General features: G+C 46.4%; 1 protein-coding gene across 7 annotated transcripts in view; it reads right to left on the bottom strand.

Moving 5' to 3' along the window:
• LOC144498942 (ovochymase-2) overlaps positions 1-15,938 on the bottom strand; it is a 78,693-nt gene that overhangs the window by 15,757 nt on the left and 46,998 nt on the right. For all 7 annotated transcript variants that reach the window (XM_078220891.1, XM_078220894.1, XM_078220893.1 and 4 more), the window contains 3 exons: positions 10,978-11,108; positions 7,038-7,131; positions 409-540 (listed from right to left, as the gene is read on the bottom strand). In XM_078220891.1, the coding sequence (XP_078077017.1) occupies positions 409-540; positions 7,038-7,131; positions 10,978-11,108 (357 nt within the window). The remainder of the gene's footprint in view (positions 1-408; positions 541-7,037; positions 7,132-10,977; positions 11,109-15,938) is intronic.

Raw genomic sequence — 15,938 nt, 5'->3', positions numbered from 1 at the left:
GGCAATTAATACTACATTAATTGTTTATTCGAAGTCTGACTTTTTTTAATCAATGATATTATGGGATATGGGGCAAAGATGGGTATATGGAGTTAGGTCACAGATCAGCCATGATCCCATTGAATGGCAGAACAGGCTTGAGGGGCTGAATGATCTCCTCCTGTTCCAATGTTCCTTTCCCTGAAATACCCAATCTAATCGATGCTGTTTCTGGGAGCTTGCTGTACATAAATTGGCTGCTGTGTTTGCTATATCACAACAGCACTACCCTTTAAAAAGGTATTTCAAAGCGATTTGGGGGAAATGTCTTGTAATGTCTCTGTATAAATCCTAGTTCTTTCCCTATTGCACATTAACATTTGCTGCAAAGGTTCACAGCGCACTCTGAGCCAAAGCGAATCAACTGACCTGACGCCTCAATGAAGGAGACAACAGCCCGAAATCCCTTCAGATCCTGGACATCATCTGAACTGAACTGGACAATCATGGCAGTGCCGTTGCTAAAGACTGGAGGGGGTGGGCTCAATCCACACAGCTTCACTGAAAGGAGTTAAAGAACAACATTTCTTAGTGGCAAAGTCCCTGACTTCAAGCCATTCCATTATTTCAATCAAGACACATAGCTTTCAGAGGGTCAGTAAGTGTGCTTCTGTGTGCCTAATACTAATTATCCCATTCAACTCTTGGGCATCAAATGAAAGTGGTATTTCTTCAATTGAGCCTTTGAGAATAAAGTGGGAAACGAGTGCTGGGAATATCACCGGTGGTGAACTAATTGTGATCAGCATTGTTGCAATCCAGGCACTTATCTTCTTTGCAGCAAACCCCTGCCAATGCCATCTTAATTAAGTGTGTTAAGTAGCACAGAGATAGAGGGCTGTCAAGCCTCCAAGATTAACCAGATGGCTCCAGGAATTGAATGTTAATCTTCGGGCATTTCCGGAAGCAAAAACTGTGGGAGAAAAACCAGCAGGGAATTTAAAATGGGCTTATTAATTATTAAAACATTAATGGGGAGTGTTAAATCAGTTATAGTGAGACATCTCCTCAATAACTACTCCACAATCAGGGAACATAGCTCTTTATTCAGTCTACTCGCTCCACACTTCAAATGTTGACTGTCCACACAGGGCGGTTCCCAACAGCTCACCCCACACCCGAGGTCACATGACCCACTTCCTTAAAAGGGGCTTGCCCCAACATACATAACAGGGAGAAAAAGCTTTCAATGGAGATTCAGGGTCCAATCAGCTGTTCGTATTGGCCGTGGGAAGGAATCCGGGGTTGAAGTGATCATGTCGAACAACCAATGGCATTAGAGTAGGGCGGGGCAGTTGGAGGCAGGATGGATCCAATCAGAATATGACAACACTGCACTGAGAGAAATTTAAATATCACTGTTCTTATCTCCTTTACGTTTTCCAGCGGTTTCTGCTGTTGATATTTCAGAACTTCAAAATGACCAAGGCTCACTTTGATTTCTTTTGACGATAACTTTTAATTGTTTGTTTGTTCTCCTCTTCCCACGTTACAAGCATTCCTGCAGCCATTTCACTTCTTTACATAATGTAATATGTATTTCCATTTTATCACTTTGTAGATCTTGCTCAAACGATCGCAATCCAGGGAAGTTTCTCTCCATGTTTGGATCTCCAGAGGCCAGCAACTCAATGAGCGGCCATTAAGTCACCAGCTGATCCTGTATGCTGCCTCACTCTGATTGCATTGCCCAAAAGCCCATTAGAGCACCACATAAACATCCCCTCGCTGCAACTGTCAGTCCACCTCAACAAGACTAAACAAAACTCTTGCCCAAAATAATGTGACATTCAGGATTTGTATTTAATGGCTTAAAATGGTGGTGTGTTACAGTTCACTCAGGGAGTCCAAGTAACTGTGAGAAGACTAAAAGACCATAAGATATAGGAGCAGAAATTAGCCATTTGGCCTATCGAGTCTGCTTCGCCATTCAATCATGGCTGATATGATTCTCACCCCCACACTCCTGCCTTCTCCCCATAACCCTTGATCCCCTTATTGATCAAGAACCTATCTATCTCTGTCTTAAAGACACTCAATGGCCTCCACAGCTCTCTGTGGCTATGGGTTCCACAGATATCACCACCCTCTGGCTGAAGAAATTCCTCCTCATCTCAGTTTAAAGCAGCATCCCTTCATTCTGAGGTTGCACCCTCGAGTTCTAGTCTCTCCAACGAGTGGAAACATCCTCTCCACGTCCACTCTATCTAGGCCTCTCAGTATTTTGTAAGTTTCGATTAGATCCCCCCCTCATCCTTCTAAACTCCATCGAATATAGACCCAGGCTCCTCAACCCCTCCTCATATGAGAAACCCTTCATTCTTGGGATCATTCTTGTGAACGTAAATGTTTACATGCATGTTGTATTCTGGAGCTATGGATAACGATGACAGAGGTTCCAACTTTCTTTCCAGGTTGACCAGAAATCTCTCCTGTTCTTACCGCCTGCCATTGGTGAATTTTGGCAAGGTTTCCAGATTAATACTCAAGCTATTTGGTTGCATTATGAATACACCTTCCTTGACCATCAAGTCCTGAGGTTGGACTCGAACCTGGAACTTCTGGCTTAAAGGCAGAGACGCTACCAACTGCACCACAGGACCTCCTCTTGGAATAGATAAATGATTCAAATATTATTATATATTGGCTCAGAGTTCACTGGGATTTATATCCCATGGTATCCCCAATTAAATACATTTTCTGGTGTTACTCTTTACAATGTTTAGCCCTATAATTTGCTGGAAGTGTAGGCCGATAATCGGGACAATGGGGCACCTGGGGATCTAAGAGACCGAAGGGATCAACAATCTATTCTCCTTAACCAATGAGATTTAAAGATTGAGAGAGAAACAGAGGAACGATGGAGAAGGAAATAGAGTGAATTCAAATCAAATCAGGTCACTAGAAAGAGAAATAAAGAGAGAGGAAGATTAAAATACTGGATAAAAGCTTTGACAAAGACTTTGACAAAGGGTCACCTGGACTCAAAATGTCAGCACTTTTCTCTCCTTACAGATGCTGCCAGACCTGCTGAGGTTTTTCAGCATTTTCTCTTCTGGTTGGAGAGAGAAAGATTAGATTAGCAGAGAGAGAGACAGAGAGAAAGAGACAGAAAGGAAAGGTAAGAAGAAAATGCAACATTTTAAAATTTGGTATCTTTAAAATCTTCTAAAACAATTGACTACCTGAGGGAATGAGACTTCACTATTAATCGTTCATTTCAGGGCCAGAAGGGTTGATTAGCAATCAGTAAGAATTAATACATTGTTAAAAAGATAGTGATTTTGTTAAGTTCTCGCCTGAACGTTCTGTGGTGAATTTAATGACTAAATAATGCAGCGACTCTACAAAGCTCATGGGGTTTGAGGGCGATCTGCTGTTTTCACAAGTTGAAGGACACAAATACATCTAACAACTCTATCCCTTCCTCACCACAAGTTGCTGGCCAATTTGTGTATCATCAACAACAAATTACATCACTTTTTACAGGTAAATCTGGCCCTTGACCTTTAATGCTTCAGTCTCCCTGCTCAGTTGATATTTATAAAGGTGTTTGTGTCTCTCTCTCTTCCCCGCACATGCAGATACACACAACTAGGACTTCCATCAGAAATAGAATGGGATGGAATCAATGTGTGAACTATAAAAGCAGGAGATAGTGACTAAACTCTACCTTTCACGTCACACTCAGTGTCTCTTTCTGTCGATTTCAGTAGAAACAAAAATTTAGTGGAGTGTTAAACACTTCCGCTGAAGACCAACTGCACTCCTCCTAGGTACCTCACTTGTTCTTTTCCCGCAGTTATACGTGGGTGCAGCGCACGGTCTGGGGGTCAGTTTTGATCAACCAGGTTTCTAAAACATGACACATAGGCTTTAGACATTTGAGGAGAAATTCGGAGAGGTAATGTAATCTTTGGGAGAAGCCAGGTACCCCTTTGGGATTATTATGAGTAGACATGAATGTGTGTAAAAAAAATGGATAAGGTCCGTGGAACTGTCAAGCTGTTAAGTCATTTAAATCTATTGCCCTTTAAATTTGGGGAGGAGGGTGTGCAGTTCAAAATAATCAGTGCTTTAGAGTTCAATAGATGTTGTTGATAAAAGCCTGAGTGCTATCACTATAATATGATTTCTGCTTAACCGCTTCCACAACCTATTATTATCATAGTAAGGGACATGTAAGTTCATAGTTTGATTGACAGCACCAAGGGGTCATAAAGAGATTAGCTGTCTTTTATGTGAGGCTTTGAATACAAGTATTTGTTTTTATAAAGTTTTAGGTACTCAAAGGAAATGTTCGTTCTTAAAGAGGATTAAATACTTGAAAGGATTTAAATGTATTGAATCAGCTTTAATCAGTGAGTGCGTTTTATTTTAAATATAGTGAAGTCTGCAGTAGATACTTTGAACTTAATTTTATTTAATCTCAGCATGGCACCTGAGGTCTCCACATGGTGGATACTGGAAGGAGTAAGGGAAGGGAGTAGTGGGTGGGGGACATAGGTTGGCATGAGCTGGCACAGGGTCTATAATGTGCCATGGGGAGTGGGTAGAGGGCATAGGTTAGCAGAGAGTGTACGAAGGGTCATATAGAGTGGATAGAGATGCCTGGGGTGGCATGGAGAATGTGAGGGACCATGGGGGTGGATAGAAGGGCATAGGGTGGCATGTATTGTATGAAGGACCCGGGGCTGTGGTTAGAGGAAACTGAAGTGTCATGAGTTGGCAATGGGCAGGGCATGGTAAATGTGTGTGAGGGAGGGTGAGGGCCACAGGGCTCTTTATGTTACCGTTTTTACTATAATTGTCATGGCGTCCCAGAGGACAAAGGCGGACCTTTTAACCAGCCCGCTTTGACACTCAGCAGCCTCTGTGCCTGCCTCCGCTAGGTTTCCAAGGGCAACGGGCCTAACTCTAGTTAGCTCCCGCACCACTCGACACTGTCCACCGACACCCGCCTCCACCCCGGCGCTTTCTCATGAGTCAGGGTACCCAATTCCGGAGCAAAACTTTGGCCCTCACATTCCAGCTCTCCCACACATTTAGCAGCTGGGCCTGCAGGGAACATAGCATAGCTCGGTTACTGAGTAATACAGCTGCCTAGCCTCATGACCCAGAGATATGAGCTCAAATTCCACCATGGTGGGTGAGAAATTTCAATTCTTTTAATGAATAAATCTAGTATTGCATTAACAAAAAGCACTGATTGTGATCAGAACCTTGTGCTTTCGCTGGTGCAGAGCTTGGAGGCAGGTAGGGTATTTACTTAGGTCGAATACTGGCGTACCTGAACCCTGCTACCTCCCTAGCTCCACCAGAATTAAGGTCTGGGTAGGAAGGCCTATGGTCGGTCTACCCAGCCTGCCATCAATTAAGGCTCTTAAGTGGCCAATTAAAAATGCCACTGCTGGTCTTAACCCTGCTGCTGGAGGTCCTGTTGCAATGTAGCATGTAGACAGATAAAACTGCGCAGCTAGATTTTTTAACTATTAGTGTCACCAGTAGGCTTACATTAACACTGCAATGAAGTTACTGTGAAAATCCCCTAGTCACCACACTCCAGCGCCTGTTCAGGTACACGGAGGGAGAATTTGGCATGGCCAATGCACCTAACCAATGCACGTCTTTCAGACTGCAGACTGGGAGGAAACCGGAGCACCCGGAGGAAACCCATGCAGACACGGGGAGAACGTGCAGACTCTGCTCAGACAATGACCCAAGCCGGGAATCGAACCCGGATCCCTGGCGCGGTGAGGCAGCAGTGCTAACCACTGTGTCACTGTGCCTTGATGTGGAGATGCCGGCGTTGGACTGGGGTAAACACAGTAAGAAGTTTAACAACACCAGGTTAAAGTCCAACAGGTTTATTTGGTAGCAAAAGCAACTAATGGCTTTTGCTACCAAATAAACCTGTTGGACTTTAACCAGGCGTTGTTAAACTTCTTACTGTGCCTTGCCAGTTTGTCACCTCTCGGGGAGGTGAGGGGTGGGTCCCTCAACCAAAGGCTCTCATTGCCTGATCATCAGATTGGACATAGGGAAGTGGAAGGGTCACCGACAATCCTGCGGCCCCCACCCTGTGAAATAACCCCTACCCCTGACCACATTGTGCACTTGTACCCTGGGTTTCTCCGTGATCCTGGGATTGGGTGCCTGTCCATCCTGTAGCAGTCACCTTGTGGTCTCTTATTGGCTGGCAGCTCTTGGTGGGTGAACTTTCCAACACCAGGATCTTGATCCCAGGGAAAGGTCCTGCTGCTAGCCTTGGCAATGCCAAGGGTAACACAGTAGAACAGTGGTTAACGCTGCTGCCTCACAGCACCAAGGACCTGGGTTCGATTCCCAGATTGTCTCACTGTCTGTGTGGAGCTTGTATGTTCTCCCCGTGTCTGTGTGCGTTTCCTCCGGGTGCTCTGGTTTCCTCCCACATTCTGAAAGATGTGCTGGTTATGCATGTGCATTGACCCAAACAGGCGCTGGAGTGTGGCGACTAGGGGAATTTCACAGTAACTTCATTGAAGTGTTAATGTGAGCCTTACCTGTGACTAATAAATAAAAACTTTAAAACGTAACAATGCCTGATTGGCATGTGATTTGGCCATCCTCTCCAAGAAGAGACAGAGTGGGTCTCTTGCCAAGTCTCCATCTGGCAAACCAGACCCCAGGCACTGCAACAGCAATGCCACCCCTTTTGACTAACAGATTGTCATTAAAACCCATTACATTGACTAATGTACTTTAAAAGATTAAAACTACCTAACTGGTCTGGCCTACATGCTACTCCAAGCAAAAGGCAAAATGTGGTTGAACCTTAACTGCCCTGTGAAATGTCAAGCAAGTTACGCAGGTGAGGGTAATTAGGGATGGACAGCGATGTCCACATCCCATCAACAATTTTTTAAAATCCCAAGGCCAAGGTGGAAAATTTTAGCACTACTTTCAGGTTCCAGAATTAAGGGATTTTAAGGCCACACTTGCTTTCGGATGTTCATTACCTGATTGATTAGTTTCGATCCAGGTGTCACGCACGGTTACCAGGTCATTGGAACAATTGTTGGACAATTCCACTTCAAAATCCTCAAATTCCAGCTGCAAGGGATGATTTTGGTTAGTCAGTTATACTGTGGAGCCGAATATTTCTTCATAAATCAACCCCACTAAATTACAAACATATGGAGCTCCTCAAATCTTTAAATCCAAAGACACATTTAATGCTTCTTATTGAACTGCATTGGATATACACACAGACGTGGACTTGATTGACCAAATCACCCCATGGTAGCCTTTATGCCCTACTCAAGTCTTTGGCTAAAGCTACCTTTTTGCAAATGGTGGGTATGGTGGCAGAATAATTCTATTACTGCACTAGTAACCAGAGGCCCAAGTAAGGGAATTAGTGGCTAGAGAATTTAAATTCTGTTTGTTAAATACATTTGAAATTAAAAAGCTAGTCTCAGTAATGGTGATCACAAAACATAGAAACCCTTCTGGTCCACTCATGTCCCTTGGGGAAGGAAATCTGTCACACTTAGCTGGTCTAACCTATATGTGACTGTGTACCAACAGCAACATGGTTCCCTCTGAAATGGCCTAGCAAGTCACTCGGTTAAGAAGGTGGCTCACCATCGCCCCTATCTCAAGAGCAGTTAAGGATGGTCAGTAAACACGAGCTTTACCAGTGACATATACATCCCATGAACAAATAAACGTAACTGCCTTGGTTTTCTGAATTGAATTTTTTTGCTCCACTTGCTGCTCAATCAGATTTACATACCACCAAATGTAAAATCTTCTACAATCTAATATAATCAGATCAACTCTTTATTTTGCTTTCTTGCCTTTAAAAAATCCTTCATATACATATACAAGGGTGGTAACCTGGTTTTATTCCTCTTCCTTGTATCATGCCCTTTGTATCTTTTGATTTGATTTGATTTATTATTTTCACATGTATTAGTATACAGTGAAAAGTAATGTTTCTTGCATGATATACAAAGCATACTGTTCATAGAGAAAGAAAGGAGAGAGTGCGGAATGTAGTGCTACATTGATCGCTAGGGTGTAGAGAAAGAGCAACTTAATATGAGGTAGTGCCATTCAAAATGGACATTGGTAATCATGGACTTCATTGGATTGGTTCATGAGTATGTTTTGCCCTCTGCATTATGGTTGACCAGGAAGCTCTCACCATCTAACATAAGCATATTGGATGGATTTACAGGCTGATTATCAATTTGTTAGCCCATATTGTGAGCACTTCTAAAGTCCTAAAATGGGGTTTGAACCCTGAGCTTCTGGTCAACAGGTAGAGTTGCTACCACTGCACCACAAGGACTCTCTATTAGTAAAATTAATTTATCACCAGGGATGAGATGTTTTGAAATTAACATGTCTAATCCACAACCCATAAGTAACTCAATTTTAAATAAATGAAAGCAACAAAAATGAAAGAGACGTTTAATATCTTGGTAAACTTCTTCTGTATTTTTTTTCCAAGGTCTTTCCTGAAGTTTGGTGTTATCTACAGCTGAGGTCTAACTATTCATTTACAAAGTTCTAGCATGATCGCTTTGCTTTTGTATTTTATAACTCTTGTTCAGTTCACATGCTTTTTTAACCACCTTATCAACTTTTCCAGCCACTTTCAATCAACTCACGCTGGTAGAAAATAAATTAAACATTAACAAAAACAGCTCATGCTTATAAGAAATATAAAATTGCTCTGGCAGCAACAGACCGGTCAAGGTAGAACTTACACAAAATATAGGCACGGTCTGGTTAAGTGAGGATGCAACAACCTGGTTACACCCCACAATGTTAAGGATCTGGCAAAGTCGATGCTGAGAATGTGTAGTCCATGTTAGGGGGTGGTGTGGAGGGCCCAGAATAATCCCAAAGTCATCAGCAAGATAAGAGTCAGGCATCTGTACGATAAAGTGCTGAGGCTACATGGCGAGCAGAGTGTATTTCAGATGTTAAGATGTAGAGAACAAGAGTTGAGGCCAAAAGTCAGTTTGTGGTTTACGGATCATTTGCATTTTGCAGCAAACCGTGTGCTGGAACTTGGCTGAATTCACAACCAATGTGACATGGGAGTCACTAGCTGGGTCAGCATTTATTGCCCATCTTGAATTGCCCTTGAGAAGGTGGTGGTGAAATGTATTCATTAACTTCTGCAGTCCCTGTGGTGTAGGTACACCCACAATGTTGTTAGGGAGGGATTTTGACCCACAGTGACATATTTCCAAGTCACGATGCCATGATGTGGAGATACCGGCGTTGGACTGGGGTAGGCACAGTAAGAAGTCACACAACATCAGATTTAAGTCCAACAGATTTATTTGATAGCACGAGCTTTCGGAGCACTGCCCCTTCATCACCTGATGAAGGGGCAGCGCTCCGAAAGCTCGTGCTGCCAAATAAACCTGTTGGACTTTAGCCTGGTGTTGTGTGACTTCTTACCAAGTCAGGATGGTGAGTGACTTGGAGGGGAACTTCCAAGTGGTAGTGTTCCCATGTGCCTACTGTGGGCTTGCTGAACAACTGGAGGCCATGAGACCCTTTAATGGGGAGAGAAGTTTTTAAGTTTTAGTTTTAGCTGGATATACTGCAGTTGAAGATAGGACACCAACTCTCCCAGGAGATGCTGGACAGGACAAGAGAGTTGCAAAGATGCCACCTTCCTAAGGAACAAGTTACAGTCCAAATAACCAACAAATTGGGACAGAAAGAATGTCTGAAGATGGAGTTACAAGAACAGAAGAAGAATTCAAGGAAGAGTAAACAGAGAGTTCTGAGTTAAAAAGACAATTGCAATGACCAGATTTAAAGTGGGACCGTAGATTTCAGACCTAAATGAAATATTTGACGCCATTTTACTAGAGTCTGGGAAATCGAGAGTTAAAGTAATTATGAACAGTATCAGGACAAAGAAATCCTAAAGGGATTTGCATAAAACCCTGGACTGGATTCACTGTTAAAAGCGGAGCACAAGCTTCGCTTAAAAATATAATTTGGAAAACCCTGACTGGATTTCGGAATGCAAACTGCTAAGAGAAAGCATTATTGTGAGAGAAGATTTTAAAGCGTGTGTTTGGGAGTGGAGATGAGAAACTCTCATGTGACAATCATATGGGGGATTTTGAGGCGAAATCCACAGACACTAACATAAGTTCAGAGCAGAATGTGTGTATTTGACAAAAGCCAAACTGCGTGCTTAAAGGGGACTTTTTGTGTTAATGAGACCATTGTAGTTTAGGATATATTTTGTAATCCATGTTAATCTTACAATGTGTATCTAATTATTAAAATAGGGGGGGTATTGTATTCATAATCCAATTATTTCATGTTTTTTATTGTTGTTAAAACTAATTAGCAGTCCTGTGACTTTGTTCCTCTGTGAGCTTTTCAGTCGAGATTTGTTTAACTAACTGAATTTAAATTCCTCGGCTGCCACGGTGGGATTTAAACTCATGTCTCTGGATCAATAATACAAATGATGTGGAGATGCTGGCGTTGGACTGGGGTAAACACAGTAAGAAGTTTAACAACACCAGGTTAAAGTCCAACAGGTTTATTTGGTAGCAAAAGCCACACAAGCTTTCGAGGCTCTGAGCCCCTTCTTCAATTCCCACTCACCTGAAGAAGGGGCTCAGAGCCTCGAAAGCTTGTGTGGCTTTTGCTACCAAATAAACCTGTTGGACTTTAACCTGGTGTTGTTAAACTTCTTACTGTCAATAATACAAGCCTATAGATTGCTAGTCCAGTAACATAACTACCATACCCCTATGGTATCACGTCTGACTCGATGTCACATCTCCCATTTTAAATGTGAACATTGGAAATTATAACAAGAAAAGCTGACAGGAGATCCAATTTTCTACGAAAGAATTAGAGCTGCAGAAACATCACTCAATCGAATGGAGTGTAACCGACCTTAATCACATGATTTTCAGGAGCTTGTATCAGCCACCGGCAGTGAGCGTTGTTGCTGTACTGTTGAGGGAACTGCATGCTCTGGATTACACCCTGCTTTGATAAAGTTTCCTGTGACCCACAGCCTGACCCTGGTGTGAGGGCGGGGAGAGAGAGAATTTTGCAGGTTATATTCAAGCAAAACAAAATACAACCACAATATTCAAGATAATTGCAAGATAATGGGGCGGCACGGTAGCTCAGTGGTTAGCACTGCTGCTTCACAGCTCCAGGGACCTGGGTTCGATTCCCGGCTTGGGTCACTGTCTGTGTGGAGTTTGCACATTTTCCTCGTGTCTGCGTGGGTTTCCTCTGGGTGCTCCGGTTTCCTCCCACAGTCCAAAGATGTGCGGGTTAGGTTGATTGGCTGTGCTAAAAAATTACCCCTTAGTGTCCTGAGATGCGTAGGTCAGAGGGATTAGCGGGTAAATATGTGGGGATATGGGGGTAGGGCCTGGGTGGGATTGTGGTCGGTGCAGACTCGATGGGCCAAATGGCCTCTTTCTGCACTGTAGGGTTGATGCACGTCAATCAAACTCAAGACACAAGGCTTCGGTAACTGAAGGCTTTTATTGCCTAACAATGGAACTACTAGAACGTAAGTACACCATCCCAGACTGACGAGGTCCCGCCCGAGCAGGGGGTCTTATACCTCTCCCAGGAGGCGGAGCCCGACTGGGATGTGCCACAACAGTAACAACCACAGGTGTATTAATCCCACAGTGTGAACACCCTAGCCCAACAACAACATTAGAACAACCCCACAGTGGGAACCAACGATGGTTCACCACATTCACCCATCCTTTGAGAACAAAGGCCGGCGGGGTGCGAAAACAGACCATATAAAAAAAAGTCAACAGATTACAAGTCCAGACGGTCTGGAGGACCGCACCGTCGTTGTGACCTCCTCAATACCGGCGGTGACACCGGAGTAGGTGCTTGCGGTGGCGTTCTCTCCAAAACAGCGTCCGGCTGTCCTCTCGCGGACTCACGGGCCGGTTGACCCTGATGAAGCGGTAGTGCAGGGGATCCCGGTACATTCTGCGATGGCGCCGATCTCCGGGTCTCAGGCAAGCTGTACAGTGGAGTATAACTGTTATGCACTGGTCCCGGTGCTGACCGCGCCACGTCCGGGGGAGAAATAAGGGATAAGGGATTCGTCACTGGGGGTATGGGAGCGACAGGAGTTGCTACGTCCCCTGCGGGCGCCAGGTCTCGGATCGAGACTGTGTCCTCTCGCCCGTCAGGATATGCCACATAGGCATACTGAGGGTTGGCGTGGAGGAGGTGGACCTGTTCGACCAAGGGGTCGGACTTGCGGGCCCTTACATGTCGCCGCAGAAGGACGGGTCCTGGGTACGTCAACCAGGCTGGTAAAGATATCCCCGAGGACGACTTCCGAGGGAATGAGAACATCCTCTCGTGGGGAGTAGCATTGGTTGCCGTACACAGGAGGGAGCGAATGGAGTGAAGCGCATTTGGGAGGACCTCCTGCCAATGGGAGACTGGAAGGCCTTTGGACTTCAGCGCCAATAGGACAGCCTTCCAGACTGTAGCATTCTCTCTTTCCACCTGTCCATTGCCCCTAGGGTTGTAACTCGTGGTCCTACTAGAGGCAATCCCGTATGAGAGCAGGAATTGCCTCAAGTCATTACTCATGAACGACGAGCCCCTGTCGCTATGTATATAGCTGGGGTACCCGAACACGGTAAAGAGATCACGGAATGCCTTGATCACCGTGGCAGTCGACGTGTCCGCGCAGGGGACAACAAACGGGAACCGGGAGTACTCGTCTATGATGTTAAGAAAGTACACGTTCCGATCTGTTGAGGGAAGGGGGCCCTTAAAATCCACACTCAGCCTCTCAAAGGGGTGAGTGGCCTTGACCAAATGTGCCCGGTCAGGTCGGTAAAAGTGCGGTTTGCATTCCACGCAAATCCGACAGCTCCTTGTCACTGACCTGACGTCCTCCACCGAGTAAGGCAGGTTGCGGGCTTTGATGAAGTGGTAGAGCCGAGTGACCCCAGGATGGCACAGGGCATTATGGAGGGCGTTCAAGCGATCCTCCTGCATAGTAGCGCATGTTCCGCGCGAGAGGGCATCCGAGGGCTCATTGAGTTTCCCTGGACGATACATGATATCGTAATTATAGGTGGAGAGCTCAATTCTCCACCGCAAGATCTTGTCATTCTTGATCTTGCCCCTCTGCGTGTTATTGAACAAAAACGCCACGGACCGCTGGTCCGTGATCAGGGTGAACCGCTTCCCCGCCAGGTAATGGCGCCAGTGTCTGACGGCCTCCACAACGGCCTGGGCCTCCTTTTCCACCGCTGAATGCCGAATTTCGGGACCTTGGAGGGTGCGGGAAAAAAACGCGACGGGCCTGCCTGCCTGGTTTAGTGTGGCGGCCAGGGCGAAATCAGATGCATCGCTTTCCACCTGAAAAGGGATGGATTCGTCCACCGCGTGCATCGTGGCTTTCGCAATGTCGTGTTTCAATGCCTTGAAGGCCAATTGAGCCTCTGGCGTGAGTGGAAAAGTCGTGGACTTAATAAGCGGACGGGCTTTGTCCGCGTAGTTGGGGACCCACTGCGCATAATAGGAGAAGAAGCCTAGGCATCTCCTCAGTGCTTTTGCGCTAGCGGGCAAAGGAAGTTCAGCAAGGGGGCGCATACGGTCGGGATCAGGGCCAATGACCCCGTTTTCCACTACGTATCCCAGGATGGCTAACCGGCGCGTACGGAATACACACTTCTCCCTGTTGTAGGTCAAATTCAGGCGAGATGCAGTGCGTAAAAAGTTCTGGAGATTTGTGTCATGGTCCTGCTGATCACGGCCGCAGATGGTGACATTATCCAGGTACGGGAAGGTAGCCCGCAGCCCGTTCTGGTCCACCATTCGGTCCATAGCACGCTGGAAGACCGAGACCCCATTGGTGACACCAAATGGAACCCTAAGAAACTGATACAGACGACCATCCGCCTCAAAAGCCGTGTAGTGTCGGTCCTCTGGGCGGATGGGGAGTTGGTGGTAGGCGGACTTAAGGTCTATGGTGGAGAACACCCGGTACTGCGCAATCTGATTGACCATATCAGATATGCGCGGGAGAGGATACGCATCCAGCTGCGTATATCGATTAATGGTCTGACTATAATCAATGACCATCCGGGGTTTGTTCCCGCTCTTAACCACCACAACCTGTGCTCTCCACGGACTAACACTGGGCTGTATGATCCCTTCTTTGAGGAGCCGCTGAACCTCAGATCTGATGAAGATCCGATCTTCAGCACTGTAACGCCTACTTTTAGTAGCGATGAGCTTGCAGCCTGGTACCAGATTCTTGAATAAAGAGGGTGTGGTGATCTTTAATGTGGAAAGATTGCATGCGGGGCGCTTTGGACAATTTGGAGGCTGCAGCTGGTCCCCTACTGTCAGCGAAGGGAGTGGCCCACCGTACTGTAGGATCACACTCTTCATGTGGACCATAAAGTTTAGTCCGAGTAGAATTGGTGCGCAAAGATGCGGCAACACAAGGAGCCTGTATCGCTCGTAAATTGTGCCCTGCACTTTCAGAGTTACCACACAACGTCCTTGAACAGGGACAGACTGGGACCGTGATGCCATAGAAATTGTCTGTTTGGCAGGTTGAACCTGGAGTCCACACCTCTTTACAGTGTCAGGGTGAATAAAGCTCTCAGTGCTCCCGCTGTCAAACAGACAATAAACTGTACGACCATTTACCTTTATGTTCATCATTGAACAGTCAAGCCTGTGGTGCTTAGCCTGGTTCAGGGTGATCGACGCCACCGTTGGCCCTTGGACGTCACTGCAGGCAGCTGAGGTCGATGTTGAGGACCCCTGCTGGTCACTCCTGGTCGTCGTCGACCAAAATGGCCGCCCCCATGAATCGCACATGGTTGAGGGCGCCAAGCGTAGCGACTCCTGGTGGTCATCCTCCTCCGACTCCATCGACCACAATGGCGTCGTCCTGGACTCGCACGTGGACGGACCCCGTGGGTACTTCGACGTCGATGGTGATGATCCCTGTTCTGGAGGGTCACAGGCTGCACTGCCGTTCTTGGGCTTTGATCTGCAGACCTTCGCGTAGTGCCCCTTTTTACCGCATTGATTACAGACCACCGCTTTAGCAGGACACTTTTGTCGTGGATGCTTGGCTCCTCCGCAGAAGTAGCACCGCGGGCCGCCTGGGGCTGCCGCCGTCGTCGGGTCTACATGGGAGCATACCATAACACTGCACTTCGAGCCCGTGGGGCGAGGAGGGATTTGTGACTGCTCCTGCCACGTTGTCTCCACGTGGTCCTCCGGATACAGGACCAAGCTCTTCGAAGCCGCCTCAAGCATTTCAGCCGTCTCCATAGCTTGGGTCAGGTTGAGATTCCCCTTTTCCAGCAGCTTGAGACGGATGTACGAAGACCCTACCCCTGCCACAAACGCATCTCGGGCGAGGTCGTACATATACTGCTCAGCCGACACAGCTTTGCAGTCGCAGCCCCTGGCAAGCTGCAAGAGCTCATTGGCGTAGTCCTCCATGGTTTCGCCCGACTGCCGACGTCGTGTAGCGAGGAGGTAACGAGCGTGGATCTCGTTGGGAGGTCTCGTGTAGCGCTTTTTTAAAAGCTCGAGGGCCCTCGGGTAAGTGGTGGCCGCACGGATCGCGAGGTAGACAGTGTCGCTTACCCTCGCATGGAGGACCCGGAGTCTGTCGTCATCTGTGATGACCGCTGCAGAGGCTGCCAGGTAGTCCTCAAAACACTTCAGCCAGTGGTCGAAGGTGTTAGAGGCGCCCACCGCACGTGGATCCAGCGTCAGACGCTCTGGCTTTAGAATTTGTTCCATACTCTCCTTTCCGTCGAGAGCTTAGTGTTAGGCAATAAAATTGATGCACGTCAATCGAACTCAAG

This window comes from Mustelus asterias, chromosome 9, assembly GCF_964213995.1.
Source record: "Mustelus asterias chromosome 9, sMusAst1.hap1.1, whole genome shotgun sequence".
In the NCBI taxonomy this organism is placed as follows: Eukaryota; Metazoa; Chordata; class Chondrichthyes; order Carcharhiniformes; family Triakidae; genus Mustelus; species Mustelus asterias.
This window is presented reverse-complemented; position numbering and strand designations above follow the sequence as displayed.